The sequence below is a fragment of the Myotis myotis genome, unplaced genomic scaffold (genome assembly GCF_014108235.1).
Source record: "Myotis myotis isolate mMyoMyo1 unplaced genomic scaffold, mMyoMyo1.p scaffold_m19_p_6, whole genome shotgun sequence".
NCBI lineage: Eukaryota > Metazoa > Chordata > Mammalia > Chiroptera > Vespertilionidae > Myotis > Myotis myotis.
In genome coordinates this window covers 94,492,129-94,513,373 of record NW_023416368.1, presented here as the reverse complement: position 1 = coordinate 94,513,373, position 21,245 = coordinate 94,492,129, and the positions used below count along the sequence as shown (strand labels likewise).

General features: G+C 43.3%; 1 protein-coding gene across 11 annotated transcripts in view; it reads left to right on the top strand.

Annotated features, from left to right (window-relative positions):
- Positions 1–20,757, top strand: part of HNRNPM (heterogeneous nuclear ribonucleoprotein M) — a 47,175-nt gene extending 26,418 nt beyond the window's left edge. For 4 of the 11 annotated variants that reach the window (XM_036315347.1, XM_036315345.1, XM_036315341.1 and 1 more), the window contains 9 exons: positions 898–958; positions 4,041–4,142; positions 6,509–6,553; positions 7,024–7,101; positions 10,881–10,979; positions 14,861–14,914; positions 16,894–17,696; positions 18,378–18,429; positions 20,335–20,757. In XM_036315347.1, the coding sequence (XP_036171240.1) occupies positions 898–958; positions 4,041–4,142; positions 6,509–6,553; positions 7,024–7,101; positions 10,881–10,979; positions 14,861–14,914; positions 16,894–17,696; positions 18,378–18,429; positions 20,335–20,498 (1,458 nt within the window). In that variant the 3' untranslated portion in view covers positions 20,499–20,757. The remainder of the gene's footprint in view (positions 1–897; positions 959–4,040; positions 4,143–6,508; positions 6,554–7,023; positions 7,102–10,880; positions 10,980–14,860; positions 14,915–16,893; positions 17,697–18,377; positions 18,430–20,334) is intronic. The other 7 variants (XM_036315349.1, XM_036315344.1, XM_036315343.1 and 4 more) reach the window with 6 other exon arrangements.
- Positions 20,758–21,245: the final 488 nt, after the last annotated feature.

Genomic DNA, 21,245 nt, shown 5'->3' with positions numbered 1-21,245 from the left:
TGAAAAAGGTAATGTGAGTCTTGCTTTTGCTTCATATCCGGGTCCTGTCCATCCCCACAGTATACATCTGAGTGTATATTTTAATCCTTTCCTCTTAGCAAGAAATACTCCTTTTTTAAAAAAAGATTGTTTTGGAATTTAAAATTTACATTGATTTTTTTAGAGGGAGAAAGATTTATTTTACTTTTTATACATTTATTGGTTGATTTTTTAAAAAAATATATATTTTATTGATTTCAGAAAGGAAATGAGAGGGAGAGAGATAGAAACATCAATGATGAGAGAGAATCATTGATTGGCTGTCTCCTGCACAGGGGATTGAGTCAGCAACACAGGCATGTGCCTTGACTGGGAATTGAACCATGACCCTGGTTCACAGGTTGACGCTTAACCACTGAGCAACACCATCTGGGCAGTTGGTTGGTTCTTGTATGTGCCTGATTGGGGATCGAACCCCTAGCCTTGGTGTATTGGGATGATGCTCTAATCGACTGAGCAACCCGGCCAGGGCTCCAGGCTTTTTTTTTTTTTTTTAATATATTTTATTGATTTTTTTACAGAGAAGAAGGGAGAGGGATAGAGAGTTAGAAACATCAATGAGAGAGAGAGATCAGCTGCCTCCTGCACGCCCCCCCCCCAGTGGGGATGTGCCCGCAACCAAGGTACATGCCCTTGACCGGAATCAAACCTGGGAACCTTGAGTCCACAGGCCGACGCTCTATCCACTGAACCAAACCGGTTCGGCTCCAGGCTTTTTTTGATACATGCATGGTATTCTATGGTGAGGGTGTCTCATCATTTATTAAACTAGTCGTCTGTTGATGGGTGTTGTTCCTGTCTTTTGCTGTTGCCAACAGTCTTCTAGGAATACTGAGATATATTTACTTTCTCTTTCAGGATGAGAGGGCCTTACCAAAGGGAGATTTTTTCCCTCCTGAGCGTCCACAACAACTTCCCCGTAAGTGTCTCATTTATTATGGTTGAGATTTTGAATTTGATTTATATTAACCAGAAAACTACAATGACTCTTTGAATTTGTGCCATGTTATCTTGCAAAATTCATACATGGATGTTCATACATAACAGCATAATTTTAGCTGATCAGTGGGGAAATACAATGGTAAATTCATACAATGGAACATTCATTACTCAGCCATAAAAAGGAACAAAGTACCAATACATGTTATAGTATGGATGAGACTTGATTCCCATCTATAGGACACATCCAGAACAGGTGAGTCTATAGGCAGAAAGTAGATTAGTGGTTGCCAGGGGCTGGGAGAGTGACTGCTAATGGGGATAGGATGTCTTTTTGGGGTGATGAAAATGTACTGATTTAGATAGTGGTAATTGCATAACTCTATATATACTAAAAATACCTGAGCTTTACTCTCTAAATTGATGAATGTTATTGTATGTGAAGTGCATCAATCAAAATTTTTATATAGGGTAATTTGCAATATCCAGGTAAAAATCTGTGTTACAATGGGGAAGGCTAGTTGATAGGTCACTGCATAGATGGAAATGGCATACATTAATGAAGTCCGGCACTTCATCTGGCAAGCCCACAGGGGAAAGCTGAGCCTTGGCACAGACAGCTACTGTTGTAGCATGGGGGTTGGGAAATCAGCAGTGCAGACCCAGGCTAGTGTGTTGATGGAAGACTGGGAAGGATGAGGTGGGTGAGGGTGGGAACTGCTTATGCTTTGCTAGGGAGGACTTCTTACCAGATAAGGCAATTGGGGTGGGGCTGTTGGAGTGCCAGCCAGTGCCTACAGTCTGGAGCAGTGACTTAAGTTTGATGCCCAGCCCTCAGAGACTAGAATGCTAACTTTTGTGTGCTTTTGCAGTTCATGGTTACAGAAGCATAATAGAGGCAGATATTGAGGGGAAGTCAATGACTTCAAGAATAGGAGTTGGCTTATCTATTGAAAGTTAATATTTATTGAAGGACCACATTTCTTTTGTCATAACCAGTGTGATCATTTGCAGTGGTCATCCAGGGTCAAGGGGGGTGGCTCTTGTTGACTTTCTGCAGGGTGACGGGGGTGGTGCTGATTGGCAACTTTGGCAGGCAGGCACTGGGCCCTAGGGAGCCCATTATCCAAGGCTTTTTGGTCTCTGAGCACATTTCAGAGGGTTGACTTGGAAGTCATCAGTAATTGGGGAGTAAGTAACCTTGGTGATTTCCTGCTGCTGTTTCTCTGCAATTTAAAAACAGAGGGATGTTAATCAGATTAAACACTTGGGAACTCTGTCAGGTTTTTTTTGTGAGGGTGACATTGGTTAATAAAATTATATAGGTTTCAGGTGTACAGTTCTATAATCATCATCTGTACATTGTATTGTGTGTTCAACACCCCCGTCAAGTCTCTTTTTATTGCCATTTATACCCCCATGCCCTTTTATCTCCTCCATCCCCCTTTCTAATGAACCTTTTTCCATTTAAAAAACAGTTGCTTGTTCTTGGTTTAAGCCTCAGACCATGGTCAACTAGAGCACTAGAGCACTGCAAGTGTCTTACACTATCTCAGGTCTTATTGACTATTCTTAAATTAAAATTTTTATTGATTTTATTAATTAAATATTTTTTTTTTAAAATATATTTTATTGATTTTTTACAGAGAGAAAGGGAGAGAGATAGAGAGTTAGAAACATCGATGAGAGAGGAACATCGATCAGCTGCCTCCTGCACATCTCCCACTGGGGACGTGCCCGCAACCCAGGTACATGCCCTTGACCGGAATCGAACCCGGGACCCTTCAGTCCGCAGGCCGACGCTCTATCCACTGAGCCAAACCGGTTTCGGCTAATTAAATATTTTTATTATTTAAAATACTTTTATTGATTTCAGAGAGGGAGAGGAGAGATAGAAACATCAATGATAAGAGGGAATCATTGATTGGCTGCCTCCTGAACCCCCCTACTGGGGATTGAGCCCCGCAACCTGGGCATGTGCGCTTGGTCAGAATTGAACCCAGGACCCTTCAGTCTTGAGGCTGGTGCTCTATCCACTAAGCCAAACCAGCTAAGGTATTTTTTTTTTTTTTTTTAAGAGAGGAAGGGAGAGAGATAGAAACATTGATAGAGAGAAACATCTATCAGCTGCCTCCTACACGTCCGCTACTGACCAGAAATCAAACCAGTGGCCTTCTTGGGGTCTGGGATGATGCTGAACCAATTTGAGTCACACCAGTCAGGCTATTTTTATTGATTTTAAAGAGAAACATCAATTGCTTCCCTCCTATATGTGCCCCGATTGGGGATTGAGCCTGTAACCTAGGTATGTTCCCTGATCTGGAATCAAACTTGCAATCTCTTGGTGTACAGAATGACACTCCAACCAGCCAAGCCACCCAGTCAGGGCAAACCTTGTTTGCTCTTTTGAGACCAGCCTGTATTATTGGGTCCCTGTTTGTGGACTTGAGGATGGGCTGGGTATTAATCCATGGGTTAGGAAGCTTTGTGGGTAGAGATTGGCAGGTGGAAGTGGGCATATTTGTCACACTTGCCACCTAATGTCTTGAGTTGCCCTCTTTTTTTTTAATCCTCACCCTTTTCTGTTGATTTTTTTTTTTTTTTTAAGAGAAAGTGGAAGGGGCAGGGAGAGAGAAACTGATTGGTTGCCTCCCACATGTGCCCTGATTAGGGCTGGGATCGAACCTGCAATCCTTAGGTGCTCGGGGTGACACTTTAACCATTGAGCCACAATGGCCAGGGCTTGAGTTGCCTTTTTATTTAGGGAAACAAATAGGTGCTCACAATTTTTACTGTGTGAGCTGTTCACAGTTCTCTGTAACTTTGAAGTGAACTGATTTTTAGTTGCGCCTTTCTACATATCACAAACTTATCTGTAAAAGGTTAGCCTTAAAAAGGAGAGCTCTTACGTGTACAACTGTTGAGTTACGGATTAGAACCTGTGTTTGTTGTAGAGGTGGGTGGAAATGGAGCTTGACAGTTATGACTCTTTTGCTTTTGAGAGTCATGGTTTATTCTAAGTTAGTGGAATTTACACTTCTGATTTTCTCTTTTCCTTTCAGATGGACTTGGTGGTATTGGCATGGGGTTAGGACCAGGAGGGCAGCCTATCGATGCCAATCACCTAAATAAAGGCATTGGCATGGGAAACATAGGACCTGCAGGTGAGAATTACAGTATACCTTGATTGGGGACTTATGGGGAGTGTAAAGTTATTAACAATATATAATTAAAATAATCCTATATAATAAAGAGCTAATATGCAAATTCACTGTCATGCACTTGCACAAATGGCCACCCCCCATATGGTCATAAGATGGCCGGCAGGGGAGGGCTGTTGTGGGCAATCAGGCCAGCAAGAGAGGGCAGTTAGGGGTGACCGGGCCGGCAGGGGAGGGTAGTTGGGGGGGGACCCAGGCCTGCAGGGGAGGGCATTTGGGAGCAACTGGGCCGGCAGGGGAGCAGTTAGGCATCGATCATGATGGCAGGGGAGTGGTTAGGGGGTCATCAAACTGGTAGGCAGAAGCAGTTAGGGGCAATCAGGCAGGCGAGTGGTTGGGAGCCAGCAGTCCTGGATTGTGAGAGGGATGTCCGACTGCCGGTTTAGGCCCCATCCCTATGGGACATTCCCCAAGGGGTTCCAGATTGAAGAGGGTACAGGCTGGGCTGAGGGGGACGGGGACACACACACACACACACACACACACACAGTGCATGAATTTCGTGCACCGGGCCTCTAGTTATTGAGATAATTGGACATTGAGTAGTTTAAAAGGAATAAGGATTTAATTGGGACAGAGTTCCCTCTTTTATTTTTTTTTTTTAAGCCTCACCCTAGGACAGTGATGGTGAACCTATGACACGCTTGTCAGAGGTGACACGCGAACTCATTTTTTTGGTTGATTTTTCTTTGTTAAATGGCATTTAAATATGTAAAATAAATATCAAAAATATAAATCTTTGTTTTACTATGGTTGCAAATATCAAAAAATTTCTATATGTGACATGGCACCAGAGTTAAGTTAGGGTTTTTCAAAATGCTGACATGCCGAGCTCACAAGGTTCACCATCACTGCCCTATTATATTTTTTCTGATATTTAGAGAGAGAGTGGGAGGGAGGGAGGGACGGGGAGAGAGGAATATTGATGTGAGAGAGAGACATTGACTGGTGCCTCCTGCACATGCCCCAATTAGGGCCAGGAATCAAGCCTGCAACCGTTTGGCCCACAGACTGGCTCTCTAACCATTGAGCAAACCAGCCAGGGCCCCTGCTTTTTTGTATTTTTCCTAAATTGAATCCTTTTTCCCCCTAAAGCCATCATACCTTAGCATTTTATCCTTGCATAACCTTCTGAGCTGACATGGTTAAGCTAGTCAATAAAAGGAGGCAAGCCAGAGAGTTGGTCTTGCTCAAGGTCACACTATCAGTTAGTGACAGAGACTGTAGGTCTCCTGATCATGGGACCACAGCACTGCCACAGTCTATTACTCAGACGCCCTTGGGCTCAGGCCTTGGTGTTGATACGTTTTCTAGAGGTAGGGGCATTGATGGATGCTAAAAGGCCTGGGGGGGCCTCATTACATGACAGCATAGTTATTGTAGGCCACAGGACATGTGATGCACAGTTTTGTTTTTGTTCAAAGAAGGTAAGAAATAGCTAATGAATAAAGGCTTTGGTGTGTAGAACAAACTTTAAACAGCATTTTCATTTCTGTGCAGTGAGGCATTTATATACTATTAAATATTTTTATGACTTCCGACTTAAGTCTTTCTTGAAATCCTTTGAATTTCAAGATGGGTGCGCCTCTACCTTGCTATTATCAGTTCTTTATATTCCTTATTTTTCAGCTTAAACTCTGGGGCCTACCTAAGGCCTGGGTCAGCCCACCACACCGTCCTACCTGATACGGAGGGAAACCTCAGTGTTACTAGGAACTGCTTTTTACTTAGAGCAGGAGTGGGGAATGTCTGTCCAGGACCGTATAAGGCCCTCTAAATCATTTGGTCTGGCCCTGCCAAGGCATTCAGGGTGAATTAATTAAATGTTTGACCAAATATAGCAAGCTAATTTTTAAGTTGATACTTTTGTATGGCCCGTGAATGATGTTATAATATCCAAATGGTCCTTGGCAGAAAAAAGTTCCCCACCCCTGATTTTTAAATATACTTCTCCCTAAAATAAGTTTCTAATGAATGTTACCTAGTCTGTATCTTATAATTAGATTTCATGTTTAAAACTGTCTGTCTTGAGCATTTAGTTAAACTATGTGAATCCTACATAATTTTGAGTCATGTGGTGATTATTTTGTTAAAGGCTTAAATACTTTTTGGGGAATGTGATGGTTTGACAGTTGAAATGGCACCCCCACAACCTCCCCTTTTCTTGACAATTAAAATATATTCATAATCAGTGGTATTTATACATTTGCTGGTTTAGAATTTCTTGTATGTGTGTGTTGTGGTTTTTCTAAGTTCAGATGTTACTGCTTCGACATAATTTTAATTTGCATTGACTTTTTCTTTTTAAGGAATGGGAATGGAAGGCATAGGATTTGGAATAAATAAAATGGGAGGTAAGAAATTTAAAATAAAGTACAAATGTAATCCCTTTTAGTTATTGTTTTCTCTCTTTTTTCCTATTTGTTTCTCTTAAGCCCTGCATGAAATTTTTACTTTTACTTTGACTTCAAAAAAGTTTAAGTCTTGAAATTAACCTGTCCTTTCTTCCTATGGGTGCCTTGGTTTTGGTTCTGGGTTTCTTACTTACTGGCTCTGTGTCTTTGGGCAAATCACTTCATCTCTCTGGACCTCTGTTTGTTTGTGATTCATGGAAGGGGTGGATCAGATCAGCTTTTTTGAGGGTGCTGATTTTTAAGCAAGGAGCACTAACATTTGTTTTTTTCTAAAAGTCCACAAACTTGGTAAGCAAGTTCCTGGCAGAAAATAAAATATGCCCAAATGAAACTTGTGAAAACCGTTTTCTTTTCCTAATCAGTCTAAGCAGTCTCATAGGGATGGTGTTGAAATGTGTATTCTCTTTCAGGCATGGAGGGTCCCTTTGGTGGTGGTATGGAAAACATGGGTCGATTTGGATCTGGGATGAACATGGGCAGGATAAACGGTAAGACAAGTGTTGCCTTCCTGCTTGCCTCTTGCTCTTTGCTGGCTATTGGGTCTTGTGTGACCTTTAGGCAGTAGACCCATTTTTAATACATTATTCTCCCCTTCCACTTTTCTACCAAATCAAATGTCTTTGAATTGCCTTAAATATCAGTAAAACTGTAAGTTTGTAGTTTTAGAAGCTAGTCATAATGGTAGGTTTTTATTCTCTTAGTCACTAAACTCTTGAGACATCCTGTGTTCTGAATCTTCTCCAGTAATAGTTCAGTAAAAATTTAAAGCTATCTTATTGCCTGCAACACTAGCAAGCATCATGTAGATACCTGTGCTTACGTTTTGCACCCTTTAAAATGGTCTCCAAGTGTAAGGGATTAGTTTCTTTAGCATTTTTATGAAGTTTGTGTTTCCCCTAGAGTGCTGGACTGATGAGTTCTTTATCATTTGCCCTGATGATTCTTGAGTTGTAAGCAGAAGCATTAATTTAGTTTTTACATAACACAAATTTTTGTGTACTATCATTCAAATCTTACAGCCCTTCCGACCTCTTAATAGAACTATAATGATAATATTAATTATAATGACAGTGTGTTGTGTCATTTAGTTTTTAAAGAACCACATGATGTGTAGGAACTGTTATCCCCATTTAAGCAGAAACTGAGGCCTAGAGAGTGACTTGCCCTTGGGTTACATGGCTAGCAATGGTGGACCCAGGCTTTCTGGCTCCAGAGTCTGACTCTTTAATATGCTGCAATCCTGCCTTTTAGAATTGCCCCTAGCACTGGCTTTAAGCAGCCTCCCTCACTAGCAGGGCTGTTGAGTGTGCCGAGAGAAACCTGCAATCTGTCTTTTTAAAATCCTCTGGGTTTTGGTAGACTCTGACCTTGCCTGTGGGAACACTGCTTCCTTTATACACATAAAATTCCTTGGAATGGGAAGCCATTAAGGATCTGGGGTTAAACCTTTCTTTGCTGGTCTGTAGTAATGGATATTGGGGCGATATATAGCGCAATCATACATTACTAGGATAGACATCACATGTCAACTGGAAAACGATGTCCTGATGAGTAAAGTGTTCTTCATGGTGGGAAAAAAAGATGTAGGAAGGCCCTCACCATGAGTTAGGAATGAAAGGACAAAGGTCTGTGTTGCCGGTGTGTTCTCAGGCTTGCCTGTGGCTTATGTGTGCCTGGGATGTTTAATAAAAATAAAAGTTGGAGAAATTTGGCTTGATAAAGTGTTTATTCAGAGTAGATGAGTCATTAGAAAGAGGATTTAGGTTGTTACTCTGAGTGGACTGAAATGATTTAGAAGTAGTTGGGAACAGAGTGGGGGCTGTGCTGAGCCAGATGGATAAAGTCCTTGATGACCTGGCAGCTGGAATGCTGCAGTTAGTTTTGAGTCTGGTGATTAAAGCTTTAAAGTGCTGATTCTTGTGGAGAGTCAAACAGTGGCGGATGTGTTCTTAGGTTGTGTTCTTGGATGTTCTGAGGTATAGATACTTGAGTCTACCTCCATTCTCTACAGTAGAGAACAGAGCCTTTCTTCTTACATTTGAACTGTGTTCTAATTTGATGGGATCGACTCTAGATCCCTTGGGTTCTGGATCCAAGGGAAGTTTTAATCACTAGAAAAAAATTGAAGATGTTTCAGATTTAATTTAATGTTTAGTTGATGACTATAATGCATATACTAGTATTATGGTCACGGGTGCTGATAACAGATTAGAAATTAATCAGCTTTTTGGGGCCAACCAGTAGATTGTTAAATCTTGGTAGAATGGATGTAAAAATTTTTAATTGAAAGGTAATCACATATCAAATAATGACTGATTTGATGCAGTATTTGGCAGTGAAAATCCCCCCCCCCCCTCCCTCTGAGTACATTGGACTTCATACAGGGTTTCCTGAATTCTGCGGCCTGTTGACAGTTGGGAAGATTAGTTCTGAGGCCTTTAACAATGCATTAATGCCTGCATATGACTTTCTTATCTGAAAGGAGATGGGTGCTGCCTTCTTCATAGGCTTATGATAGGGATTAAAATAGTGTTGGAGAACTCCATCTGTTATAGGCCACTCTGGGATTTCTTTTTGCCCACCAGACACAGGCTTGGACAAGTTACCTACATTTCCAGCAGATAGTATGCCACCAATCTATGGGATTCATTTGGGTTGATTCAAACTGTGAATATAAAGTCCACCATTGCCAAAACTGTTGGATTTCCATACTAATTCTAGCCTCCTTCCAATGGAAATCATAAGGATATAGCCATTGTTTTGTAGTTGTGCAGTAAAAGATGTCCTTCAAATAGCACCTGTCTACCTGATATTTCTAGGGAGCAAGATAATAAACTAGATTTTTCAAGGACCTCTCAATATGGGAAGGAGAAAAAGTAATTTGCATTTTTTATTTATTACTATTATTATTTTGCAAGTTTCAAGTCAAAAGGGTTTTCTATTGTTTTAAAGCATACGGTGTAAAGACCGTCTAGAACAGCTGTCACCAACCAGTGGTCCTGTGATGTCCAAAAGGTTGACAGCCGCTGCTTTAGAATATACAAGTAGCTCAGTGTCCACACTGACAGCAGTTACACCAGGGACATTAGTTTCCATTCCCAGAGGGTGGAGTTTGGGGCAGTAAGGCCTTTGTTTTTAACAGACATTGTAAAAAATAAACACTCCTGCTGTCAGCATAGAAAAAAATGAAGTTACCCAAATTCCATTATGTAGATGGAACCACTCCTAATATGCTAAGTGTCTGGTCCTCTGTTCAACCAATCAAAGTGTAATATGCTAATGATATGCTAAGGCCATTCAACTGCTCGCTATGACGTGCTTTGACCACCAGGGGGCAGACACTCCGACTGGTAGGTTAGCTTGCTGCTGTGGGGTCCGGCCCATAGGGACTGAGCAAAACAAGCCAACACACCCTGGAGCCCTCCCGCTGTCCCTCCCTGGCTGGCCAACCTCTCACATCCTTCCCCGGCCCCATTCGTGCTCCAGTGGGGTCCCTCGGCCTGGCCTATGCCCTTGGCCTGTGCCCTCTTGCAATCCGGGATCCCTTGGGAGATGTCAGAGAGCTGGTTTCACCCCGATCCCGCAGGCCAGGCAAGGGGCCCCACTGGTGCATGAATTCGTGCACGGGGCCTCTAGTCTATTTATTTATTTATTTTTTTATAAATGGCTGTGCTTGTGTATTACAGCAGGGGCTTTTACATTAAGTTTAGGTTTCAACCTTCGCCTCACCCCTTACCAGGAATGTGACCCGGGTCAAGTTACGAAGTCATTTGAGCCTCAGTTTCTTTGTAAAGGGGCAGAGGTGGTGTAAGGTAATATTGGGGTGGGGGGTGCTGGTTGTGAGGATTCCATGAAATAGTAGCACACATTAAGCACAGGGCAGGGCAGGGCATGTGGCAAGTGCGCCAGAAATAGTACCTGCTGCTGCTGGTACATAAACAGGCTCTCTTGCAGCCTATCTTTGAATCAACGGGCTCTGCAGTCCCCCAGGTCAGTTACGAGTAGCAGGTGCTTGGTGTGCCCATGTGTGGCTGTAATGGATGTTGTAAATTAGTCCTTCATGGAGTAAGGTAGGTTGCTTTCAGGGATTCACTTGAGGTGACTTTTTTTTTTAGGAATAAAGGATGAATGTTGGTTTTGTATAGAAAAACTAAATATACTGACTTGGTGGTGGCTGCTGTAGTGTCTATAAGAGTTTTTTGTTTTGTTAATGTCTAAAATATAATGATATTCCTGGAAAGGCCTAGGGTAATATTTTTTTCCACAGAGATGGAGCGTGGCATGGGTGGAGGATTTGAAAGAGACTTTGCCAGAAACGAGATGGGAATGTCTCGAAGCTTTGGAGAGCCCCTTGGCAGAGGAATGGGTAAGAAAGGCCCTGTGGGGCCCCCGTGGTGGCGGGGGTCAGCCCCCTGGAGGTGCAGGAGCACTCTGGTTTTGGAGGTTCTTTCTTAGGCAAAGTCTGCTGGTTTCCTTCCTTAGTCTTCAAAAAAATTGTATGTTTTCTAGACCTAGATAAAAAACTTTTGGTCTTTGAATTTTTATTGCTATGTATAGTACTACTTTTAGTCTTTTCTGGTGGCTTCTTTGTCAACATTGGTATGAGATATTTGCTGTCTGTGGGAGTTGAAACTGCTGTACTTACATAACTGGTGCTCTATTCTGGTAGAGATTGTCAAGGCCCTGCTAAGTGGAGTATAGGTCTGCTTAGTCCAGGATGCTATTCCACTTAGCAAGAATGTTATGGTGTGCTTTCTGATGCCTTTCGATAGAGCTCGGTGAACTAGAGAAGTTTTCTAATGTTGGAAGACCTTCAGTATTGGGCCTGCCTAAATGCAGAGACACTCATTTTAGTTTTAGTTAAATTACAAAGCAATTTCTTCTTTACTTTTACATGGACATCTCCCCCTGTTTTGAGTTTAGGTTTTTCTGTTACTGTCAGCTTAATTCTCCTTTTTAGTGTGTTGCAAGGAGATTATTTATTCCTGCACTCAGAAGTTTGTTTCTCTCAAAGGTATTTTAGAGCATGGATTTGCCCCTGCTCTAACATCTTCACCTGCTTCTCACCAGTGCAGATAAGAGACTGCTAGGTTACAACCTCAAAGCGCTCAGCCTTTGTCTTTATGGGACACTATGGGCTGGGTGTGAGGACTTTAAGTTTTTTTGGGTCTGGTTTGTATGAGCTGAACTATATTAGACTTTATGGAGGCCCTAGAAAGAGTCATCATTCAGCACATTAGTGAACAGGGTTCTTTTTTCTTTTCTTTTTTAATTTTTTTGGGGGGGCAGCAGAGCTGGGCGTGGGCTCCGGCGCAGGCCCGGGTTGGGCGCTGGGAGGCTGCCGTATGTTCAGAAGTAGCTCGTATGTTCAGAAGCAGCTTGGTGGGTCGCAGCGACATCTGCAGCCGATGCCACTTCCTCCTCCTCCCCAACCCCTCCCCCGCCCTTTTTTTAAATATGTTAATCTTTAGAGAGAGGGGAGGCATAGAAAGATAGAAACATTGATGAGAGAGAAACATCCATTAGCTGCCTCCTGCATGACCCCCACTAGGCACCGAGCTTCTAACATAGGCATGTGCCCTGTCTGGGAATCGAACTGTGACCTCCTGGTTCATAGGTTGACGCTCAACCACCAAGCCACACAGGCCAGGCAAGACATAATTCTTAATTCTGTACATTATTTTTAGGACCTCGTCTTTGTGTTCTTCATGAAGATCAGGAACTAGTAGAAACTCATTCGGAGTAGATACTGTTGTTGATGGAGACTTGTTTCACTTTTTTCCTGTCTATGGTTAGGTAACTTAAATGACTTCCTCATATTTTACTAGGCTGGTAGTAAAGACATCCCCCCCCACCCCCCGTGTACTTGATATGATTCTAGATTATTCCAGAGCTTTTAGAATTTGGGAGTGAGTTTATAATTTGTATATGACTGGGTCAGTTAAAAGTTTTTTATTTCTATGACTGGCTTTGGTTTTGTGTTTGAAATGATAGTGTTTTTAAATTGTTTTAAAATTTATTGTTGTTTGGCCCTACCCGGTTTGGCTCAGTGGATAGAGCGTTGGCCTACGGACTGAAGGGTCCTGGGTTTGATTCTGGTCAAGGGCACATGCCTGGGTTGTGGGCTGGATCCCCGGTAGGGGGTGTGCAGGAGGCAGCCAATCAATGATTCTCTCATCTCTCTCCCTCTCCCTTCCTCTTTGAAATCAATAAATCAAAATATATTTTTAAAAATTTATTGTCATTTGGCTGCAAATACTAATTTGTGTCTACCTGTGGTGAGAAGAACATGTGGTATGTAACTGTTCTTTAGTGCTTCTGTGATGACACAGTGGATCTGGTGAGGTTACTTCATGTGGCAACAGGAAACTCTTCCTGTCCTGACCTGGATAAAAATACATCTGTGGGCCTTGTTCCTTTTGCTACTTTGGCACCTTCTCTCTGATTGAGTTTGTCATCTGTACTGAAGCCTCCCAAAGTGACAAGAACAAGGCTTTGTCTGGATTTCCTTACTGCTACTTATCATCAGACTAAGATAAAAGGTCTTTGTACCAAATAAAATATTTGTCAGGTTTTTAGAGTAGTTACCTGGATTGGTTTTCCAGATTCCGTTCTTGATTTTAATTTTCTTTGTTGTTTATTTGACAGTTCAATTATTTTGGTGCTACTTTGTATAGTGCCTCGCTACTCAGTGTCCCTTTTCTCCTGTCAAGGCAGTTCTTAGTGCAAACAACTGTACTTGATGCTTCAGGGCTATAGATAAATATGTGGTTCTTGACCTTGAAGGAGAGGAGATAGGGCAGCTGAGGAGACAATGCTAAGAGTGGCTCTAGTTAGCACTGGAAGTCAGTATATCAAAGTGGCTTAGCAAGGGAGCTTGTAGAGTTGTTGATTCCTGATCCCTTAGACAGCCATGTAAGCACCACGCAAAGATGATGATTTTCTGTGTTCGGATTTTAAAAAGCACTGCCCTAGATGGCATGCTGCTGAAAGAGCCCTGGATCTTGAACTGGAGGGGCTGGTGTCCAAGGGGGTTCAGCGTAGGTAGAAGGTGTGTTGGAAGATAGGAGGCTAGACAGTGTCAGGTGTAGAGGCTTGGAGGTGACGGTCTATCTGAGACAGGAAGAACAGATTCAAGTTGGGAGTGAGCAGGGAGACCTGTGAATGAGTGCCCATGAAAAGAATTTGTCCTTTAAATCAGTGGTGGAGCCATTGTGAAGGCTTTTTCCAGAAATGGTTTGATCTAAGTACTGTTTTAGGAAAGTGAGAGTAGGCTTGGGCCTGCTGAGCAGGATCATAGACTTTATGGAAGAATAAGTCCTGTACTGGGTTTGCAGGCAGGATGGAGGTCTATTATTTTTGGTGCACTTCCTTCCTCTAGCAGGTAGTTGCAGTACTAGAAACAGATGTGGGATAGGGTTTAATCTCTTTGTGGTCATGGCCATAATACTTGATGTGACCAGTGGCTATTGTCCATGTTACTGAGCTTACTTCAAGACCAGGTTGGGGATGGCACAGTCCAAGTTTCCTCTACATAATGAAAGACTGAGAATAAACTTCTAAAAGTGATCACTAATAATAGCACTCCACAAACTTTGAACTCTTGGCAAGCAAGCAGCAGTGTTTTCTGTCTTAGATGGATGAATGTGTTGGGGTTTTTAATTTTTTTGAGGATTTGTCTGTCACTTAGTCACCCTCACACCCAGCTCCTTCCAGGTGGGGCTGGTGGGCTTAGCTTGCTGAACTCCTTCCGTTCACGGCTTGTTAACTAGGTCACATTTCTAGCACTGCATGCACTTGCTGCTGGTTTGCAGGGTTTGGGGCTGTAAATGTAGCTTTAGTTTTGCTAAGGAATAATATTAACATGCTGATTGGATCTGTGCGGATGAGTGCAGACTTTCGTCTATGAGTACTGAGGGTCTGGACCACTGGCTCCATTTTTGTTCTTCTGACTTTCCAAATTCATTTCATGAGTATACATGGGCTTTGCTGGGCACATTCCCAGATGGCTCTACCAACTGGGCCTCACTTTGGAGCTATGTGGGCTCCTCTCATCATGACCCGTTATCAAGGATTTTGCAATATTCCAGTAAAATGATCTTGTCTATGTGTATTTCTCAACCCCCTGCCCCCACTTTCCTTTTTAAATTTCATAATTAGTAGTATTTCTCTGAAATCTGTAAGATACAAATTCTTATTAACCATAGAGAAGTTTGGCTAATTTTTTTTTCTTCCTGATTTCCTTAGAAATCCTAAGTAATGCACTGAAGAGAGGAGAGATCATTGCAAAGCAGGGAGGAGGTAGGAAACGCTTAGTTTTGCTGTTTTGATTTTTAGAATAGGCTGTTATTACCAGGGATAGTAAAGTGTGGTGGTGAAAAACATGGGCTCTAAAATAGACTGCCTGCGGGGGGGAGGGGAATCAGCTTCTGCTTACCTGTGTGACATTTGGCAAGTTACTGAACCTCTCTAATTTTTGTACTATAAAATGTGGCTACAATAATACCTACTACCTCAAAGGATTGTTTTGAAGAATAAATGAGTTAATACATGTAAAAGAGTATTTAAGTGCTATGTGAGCTGTGTTTGTCATTGTTATTATAATGTGCTTACATGCTTTGGGGGCTTTTTCGTTTTTAATACTATGAAATTATAAATTCCTGAAAGTATTTTATCTGATTGTAAAAATATGCCACCTAATACATAAAATTGCTTAGTAAAATATATGCATGTACTCATAACAACTCTGAAAATTATGGATAAAGTAAATATCTGAAATTTCACTGCCCAGTGATGAATGCTGTAAACATTTTGAAATGTATCCTCCCAGTAATACACTTTTTAAAATGCGTACTTAAAACTAAATGTACTATTTTCAACCTGATCTGTCCTCATGGCTCTGAGTGTTTTGGCATTTCCTTGGTGACTCCACTTGCTAGCACTTTCTGTGGTGGGTTGATTCTAGAACTCATTTCTTCCCAGTTCTCTGCCGCTGCTGGTGGTGATGGTGGTGGAGCGGGGGAGATTGGCCTCATTTCTGATGCTCGTGGGCACGCAACCTCCCCTCTTGAAGTCTCTTGCCTTTTTTTAAAGTTTCTGAGAAATTTCTACTCTGAAAGTCTAATATTCTTAAAATTGTGCATATATTTTGCCACTTGGTGTTTTGTTATTCACCCAAGGAAACAGGTATGGAGAAGGAGCATGACTCATGCCAGGTCACGATGTTGTTCAGTTAGGGAATCAGTTATAGAAACTGTTAACTTTTTTGTTCTTAACTTACATCTTGTACTGGGCTGCAGGCTCAATTGCCCATTTTCAGAGGCAGCTGGTGATAGTGGTGGTGGTAAAGCCTGAGTGAGAGGGCCCCACGAGCTCTGCTTGTGGTAAAGTAGAGGGCAGTGGCCTTGGTGGTGGGAGTCAGATCCTCCTTGTCCAGAGTTGCAAGTGTCACAGGATCACTGTGCACTGCTAACTGCTAACATGTGTCCAGCTGAACTGTGAGGTATGGATCCTAAGCCTCTTTCAGAATCCACTCTGTGGTGCTATAGGATTCTTTTCCTCCAAAGCCAGCAAGGTTACACACAAGTTGGTTGGCGATTTCTCTGACAGAGTAAGGTTCCCTGGAAGTGGTTGTCTGTGTTCATTTGTACACAGAAGGACCTATGATGGTGTTGGTATTTGTTTTCTTTTCCTCTTCTTGCTTGTATGGCTATATTATAGCTTTTCTATGCTCTGGAGATGCTAAGGAAATGCAGCCAGATTGGCCACCAGCAGGGCATCTTAAAGAGACAAGTTGGGAGAGGTTAAAGGTGGTGAGTGATTTTGAATTGTCACCATGTAATCCATTACACTGGGTGACCATCTGAGGGTGGGATTTCTGAGCCTCTCCTTGAGCATTTCTCAGTCTCTGGTGGTGGGAAAACTGCAGAGCTCTCAGGAATCAACAGCTGTGTCTCAAAAAGATTGTCACAACTACTAGCACTTCCAAGGTAACATGGACAACATTGTCAATACAAATCTTCCAGGGTGGGTTTTTTCCTTTTTAAAAAATTTTTTAATGTAAATTTCAACCATGGCACAGAAGTAGGAAGAATGAAGTACTTATTCACTACCCAGCTTTAATAGTTGTCAACATTTGAGGGATATCTAAATGATAAATTATTGCGGGGCTTGGTTTTTGAATTGTGGGTGAGCTTGTGAAGTACCCAGCCCTCTGCACCCAGGTCACCCTGCTGGCACAAGTCCTTGATATCTGCCTGTGTTTTGTGTCCCTCTTTCAGGTGGAGGTGGAGGCAGTGTTCCTGGGATCGAGAGGATGGGCCCCGGCATTGACCGCATTGGGGGTGCTGGCATGGAGCGCATGGGCGCAGGCCTGGGCCATGGCATGGATCGTGTGGGCTCTGAAATTGAGCGTATGGGCCTGGTCATGGACCGCATGGGCTCCGTCGAGCGCATGGGCTCTGGCATCGAGCGCATGGGCCCACTGGGCCTCGACCACATGGCCTCCAGCATCGAGCGCATGGGCCAGACCATGGAGCGCATTGGATCTGGCGTGGAGCGCATGGGTGCCGGCATGGGCTTTGGCCTGGAGCGCATGGCCGCACCCATTGATCGTGTGGGCCAGACCATTGAGCGCATGGGCTCTGGTGTGGAGCGTATGGGCCCTGCCATTGAGCGCATGGGCCTGAGCATGGATCGCATGGTGCCCGCAGGCATGGGGGCTGGCCTGGAGCGTATGGGCCCTGTGATGGATCGCATGGCCACCGGCCTGGAGCGCATGGGCGCCAACAACCTGGAGCGCATGGGCCTGGAGCGAATGGGCGCCAACAGTCTGGAGCGCATGGGCCTGGAGCGCATGGGTGCCAACAGCCTGGAGCGCATGGGTCCTGCCATGGGCCCGGCCCTGGGCGCTGGCATTGAGCGCATGGGCCTGGCCATGGGTGGCGGTGGCAGTGCCAGCTTTGACCGTGCCATCGAGATGGAGCGTGGCAACTTTGGAGGAAGCTTCGCAGGTTCCTTTGGTGGAGCTGGAGGCCATGCTCCTGGGGTGGCCAGAAAGGCCTGCCAGATATTTGTGAGAAATGTAAGTGGATCACCTGGAACCTTTCCATTGGTAGGCGCAAAGAAAAGGGGGAGACAGGAAGTCAGCAAGACCAAATGGTGGCCAGTAAAGTCAGAGGTTATGTTCTCTTCAGAAAGGGAGCTGAATAGCATTGAGGCTACCTTGTCACTGTCCCCAAGTTTGATGCTGGTAGGATGAGGAGGGAATATGACAGCTTACAATACTTTCCAGCAAGAATAGTGGGTTCTGTGAACACACTGGGCTTCCCTGAGTACTAGATGGAACAGTGAGATGAAGAACTCTAGTTTTCTGATCTCTTGGCTTGAAGAGCCACTAAACCTTGGCCTGACAGTACAGAGGAAAAAATGGTTGGTTGTGAATTATCTGTACCAAATTGACTGCCTTTAGCTACTATTTAGTGGTTCTGTGGCCTGAACCACAGGCAGCTGTGCATTCTGCTCTCTGAATGATGTCCCCATGGACAGAAAAAGCTACAATGGAGTAAACTTGGTGTGCTGGTTTAAAACCTCATTCCAGACCAATTTGTTTTCTGTTGATTGTCTCAGTTGGGAGGTCAGCCAATTTCTCTGTGTAATAGGAAATCCTTTAAGTCACCCTCAGAGATAATGGGAATGTTTATACATTAGGATTTGGTTGAATCACTCATCAGACTGTTCTTTCCCCCCTTCTTTTCCCCCCCAGCTCCCATTTGATTTTACATGGAAAATGCTAAAGGACAAATTCAACGAATGTGGTAAGTGTTTGAGAAATGCTTTCTAGATGCTTCCATATGTTGTGGCTTCAGAAATCGTAGCTTGTTGATGATGCATTTAAGTTATGCAATGAACCTTCCATCCTAGTTTTAAAAGCCACTTTATTTACTCTAGAGGGCTGATGGGACTTGCCATTTTTCTGCCTATGCAAATATTCAAGCAGGTTGAGTCTCCTTGTATGTGTCAGACACTTTTCCCCTGTGTTTTCATATTACCCTTAATCTTTTTTTTCCATTTTACGGTTTTTGAAAGGAGATAGCATGGCTCCTGTTTTACAGATGATCAGGCAAAGTCACATTCTCAAGCTCATATGACTTCTAAGTAACAGACCTAAATAAAATGAATACATTTAAGACAAGGTCTCTTTCTACCATAGAACCTACTTCAGTTGTGCTTCAGAGAGCACTTGCCCAGCAGGTCCTGTGAGTGTGGTATTGCCAGGCTCTAGGTATGCAGTAGCTTATATGTGAGTGAAGCTGAAGGTCTGTGATTGTGGTTTTTTGGCACACCAGGCAACCATTCTGGTAGGCTCACTTTTTGGCTGAAAGTAAGTTAAGTTGTCTCTGGGTGACCCCCACCTCCCACCCTACCTGTCCCTCACCCCCACTACTTCTGTGTGTGTGTGTGTTTTACTTTTTAATCCTCACCTGAGGTTATGTTGAGAGAGAAACATCTATCGGTTGCCTCCCATATATGTGCCCTGACCAAGAATTAAACCCACCACCTTTTTGGTGTATGGGATGATGCTTCAACAAATGAGCCATTTGGTTGGGGCAACTTCTGTTCTTTTAACCATGTAAAATGGAGGCCTAGCCCTAAGCCAGAGTCTAGGTGGCTTGCTAGATCAAAGCTTCCTCCGTGTTCTCATTTCCTGTTTCAGTAGTGGCTCATATTTCACCATGATGCTGCTCTCCTGGTTCTTCTCTGGGGTTAGCTATTGAGCCATAGCCTTCCTTCTTGCCCTCTGTCTCTACTCTTCAGCTTCCACATTGTAGTAGATATTCTGAAAAGTCAGATTGGATCATGCAAGTCCCCCTAGCCTCATATCTGGAAGTGACCCTGGGCTGACAAGAGAAAAGTTCACTCTCACAAGCCCCTGTACAGCTTGATTCCTTCCTCTTTCATCTCCTCTCCCTCCTGTCTCTGAATCCTGAGTTACAAGTGCTGTTCTCCAGAAGTGCTCTGTTGAGAGCTGTTATCAGCAAGTCCTCTGGTGAACTTAAACTCTGTTTCAGAACTTTACCAGGAGAAGCCCTCCAGGATGTTGACCCTTTCTCAGTTAATGGCTCTAGAGTTGTGGTCTCCTAGCACTGGCTACACTGTCATGTCCTTGGCAGTCTCTGAAGTAGAGCCCTGTGTTTCTATGGCTTTTCTCCTGTGTACTTGTTTTCACAGTGCTTGACACATACCTGGATGCTTAATCAGTGCTTGAATGAATGAATATGTGAAAACTGCTAATTATTACACAGCTTATTTTTGGATAGTGCAAAAGTATACATCATATTGGTGATGTGATGGCTTTGTAAATGTGATTTGGTGTAGTGAAAAACGAAGACTTTGTAAAATTTGCTTATAAATTTGGCTTCACGGCCTCCCCTTTTTTGGCTAACTCTTCAGTGTAAAGACCTGCATTTGAAGCTGTCATGGGGCTGGTCAAATTTTTTCCTGTTGGCAGAAGAATGGGAATTGGCCTGAGGGCTATAGAGTTGGGTCCCAGCCACTGTGTTCTGGGCATTCATGCACCAGGGGTGGGGAGTACTCTACTCTCCCTTTTGACTCAGACCACCGAAATTCACAGGTGATTTGGACTGAGTGGAGCCCACACTGAGGCTGAGATCTGGTTTGCCTGATGAGTTGTGGTGTTTTTTTTCCCTCCCTGTGCCCAGGCCACGTGCTGTATGCGGACATCAAGATGGAGAATGGGAAGTCCAAGGGGTGCGGTGTGGTTAAGTTTGAGTCTCCAGAGGTGGCTGAGAGAGCCTGCCGGATGATGAATGGGATGAAGCTGAGTGGCCGAGAGATTGATGTTCGAATCGATAGAAATGCTTAAGCAGTTGCCTTTTTTAAACATCGATACCAGACCTCTGAATTTGTATTTTTTCTTGTTAACCATTTTAATTTGTTGGCTGGATGTATAAAGATGTTTAAAAAATTCAGTTGCTTTTTGGGGTAATTTGAATTACTTTTTTAATGACTGGGGTTCCATTTGACTGTTTGCATTGAGATTGCAATGTGCGCAATTTTTTTTGTAGTTGTGGCATCTTGTTGACATCAAATATGACTTTGATAATAAATACCAGTTCCTGAAAGCTGCTTGCTTTTGTGTGTGTGTGTTGTGGGGCCACCACCCAATATTTGGGGAGCAGGAACCACTCAGTCTCCTTTCTACCTTTGGAGCTGTGAACACCAGGAGTCTCATCCCCATTCTTGCTTGTTTGTGGACCCTGCTCCTTTAGGAACTAACTATGGAAACTTTATCCTGAGTGGACTTTAAATCCCTTGTGTTGGTAATGGAGACTTGGCTGTTAGCTGTCCTATCTCCCTTCTGTGCAGTTTCTTGAAGGGGTACAGGCACTACATTGGGTTCATTTCTAGTTCAGCTTTTGTCTTAGTCTGCTCTGGCTGCTATAACAAAAATACCATAAGCTGGGTGGTTTATAAACAACAAATTGATTTCTCACAATCTGGAGGCTCAGAAGTCCAAGATTAAAATGCCAGCAGTCTCAGTGTCTGGTGAGAGAGCCAGATCCTGGTTCATAGTGCCTTCTGTTACCTCACATGGTAGAAAGGACAAAAG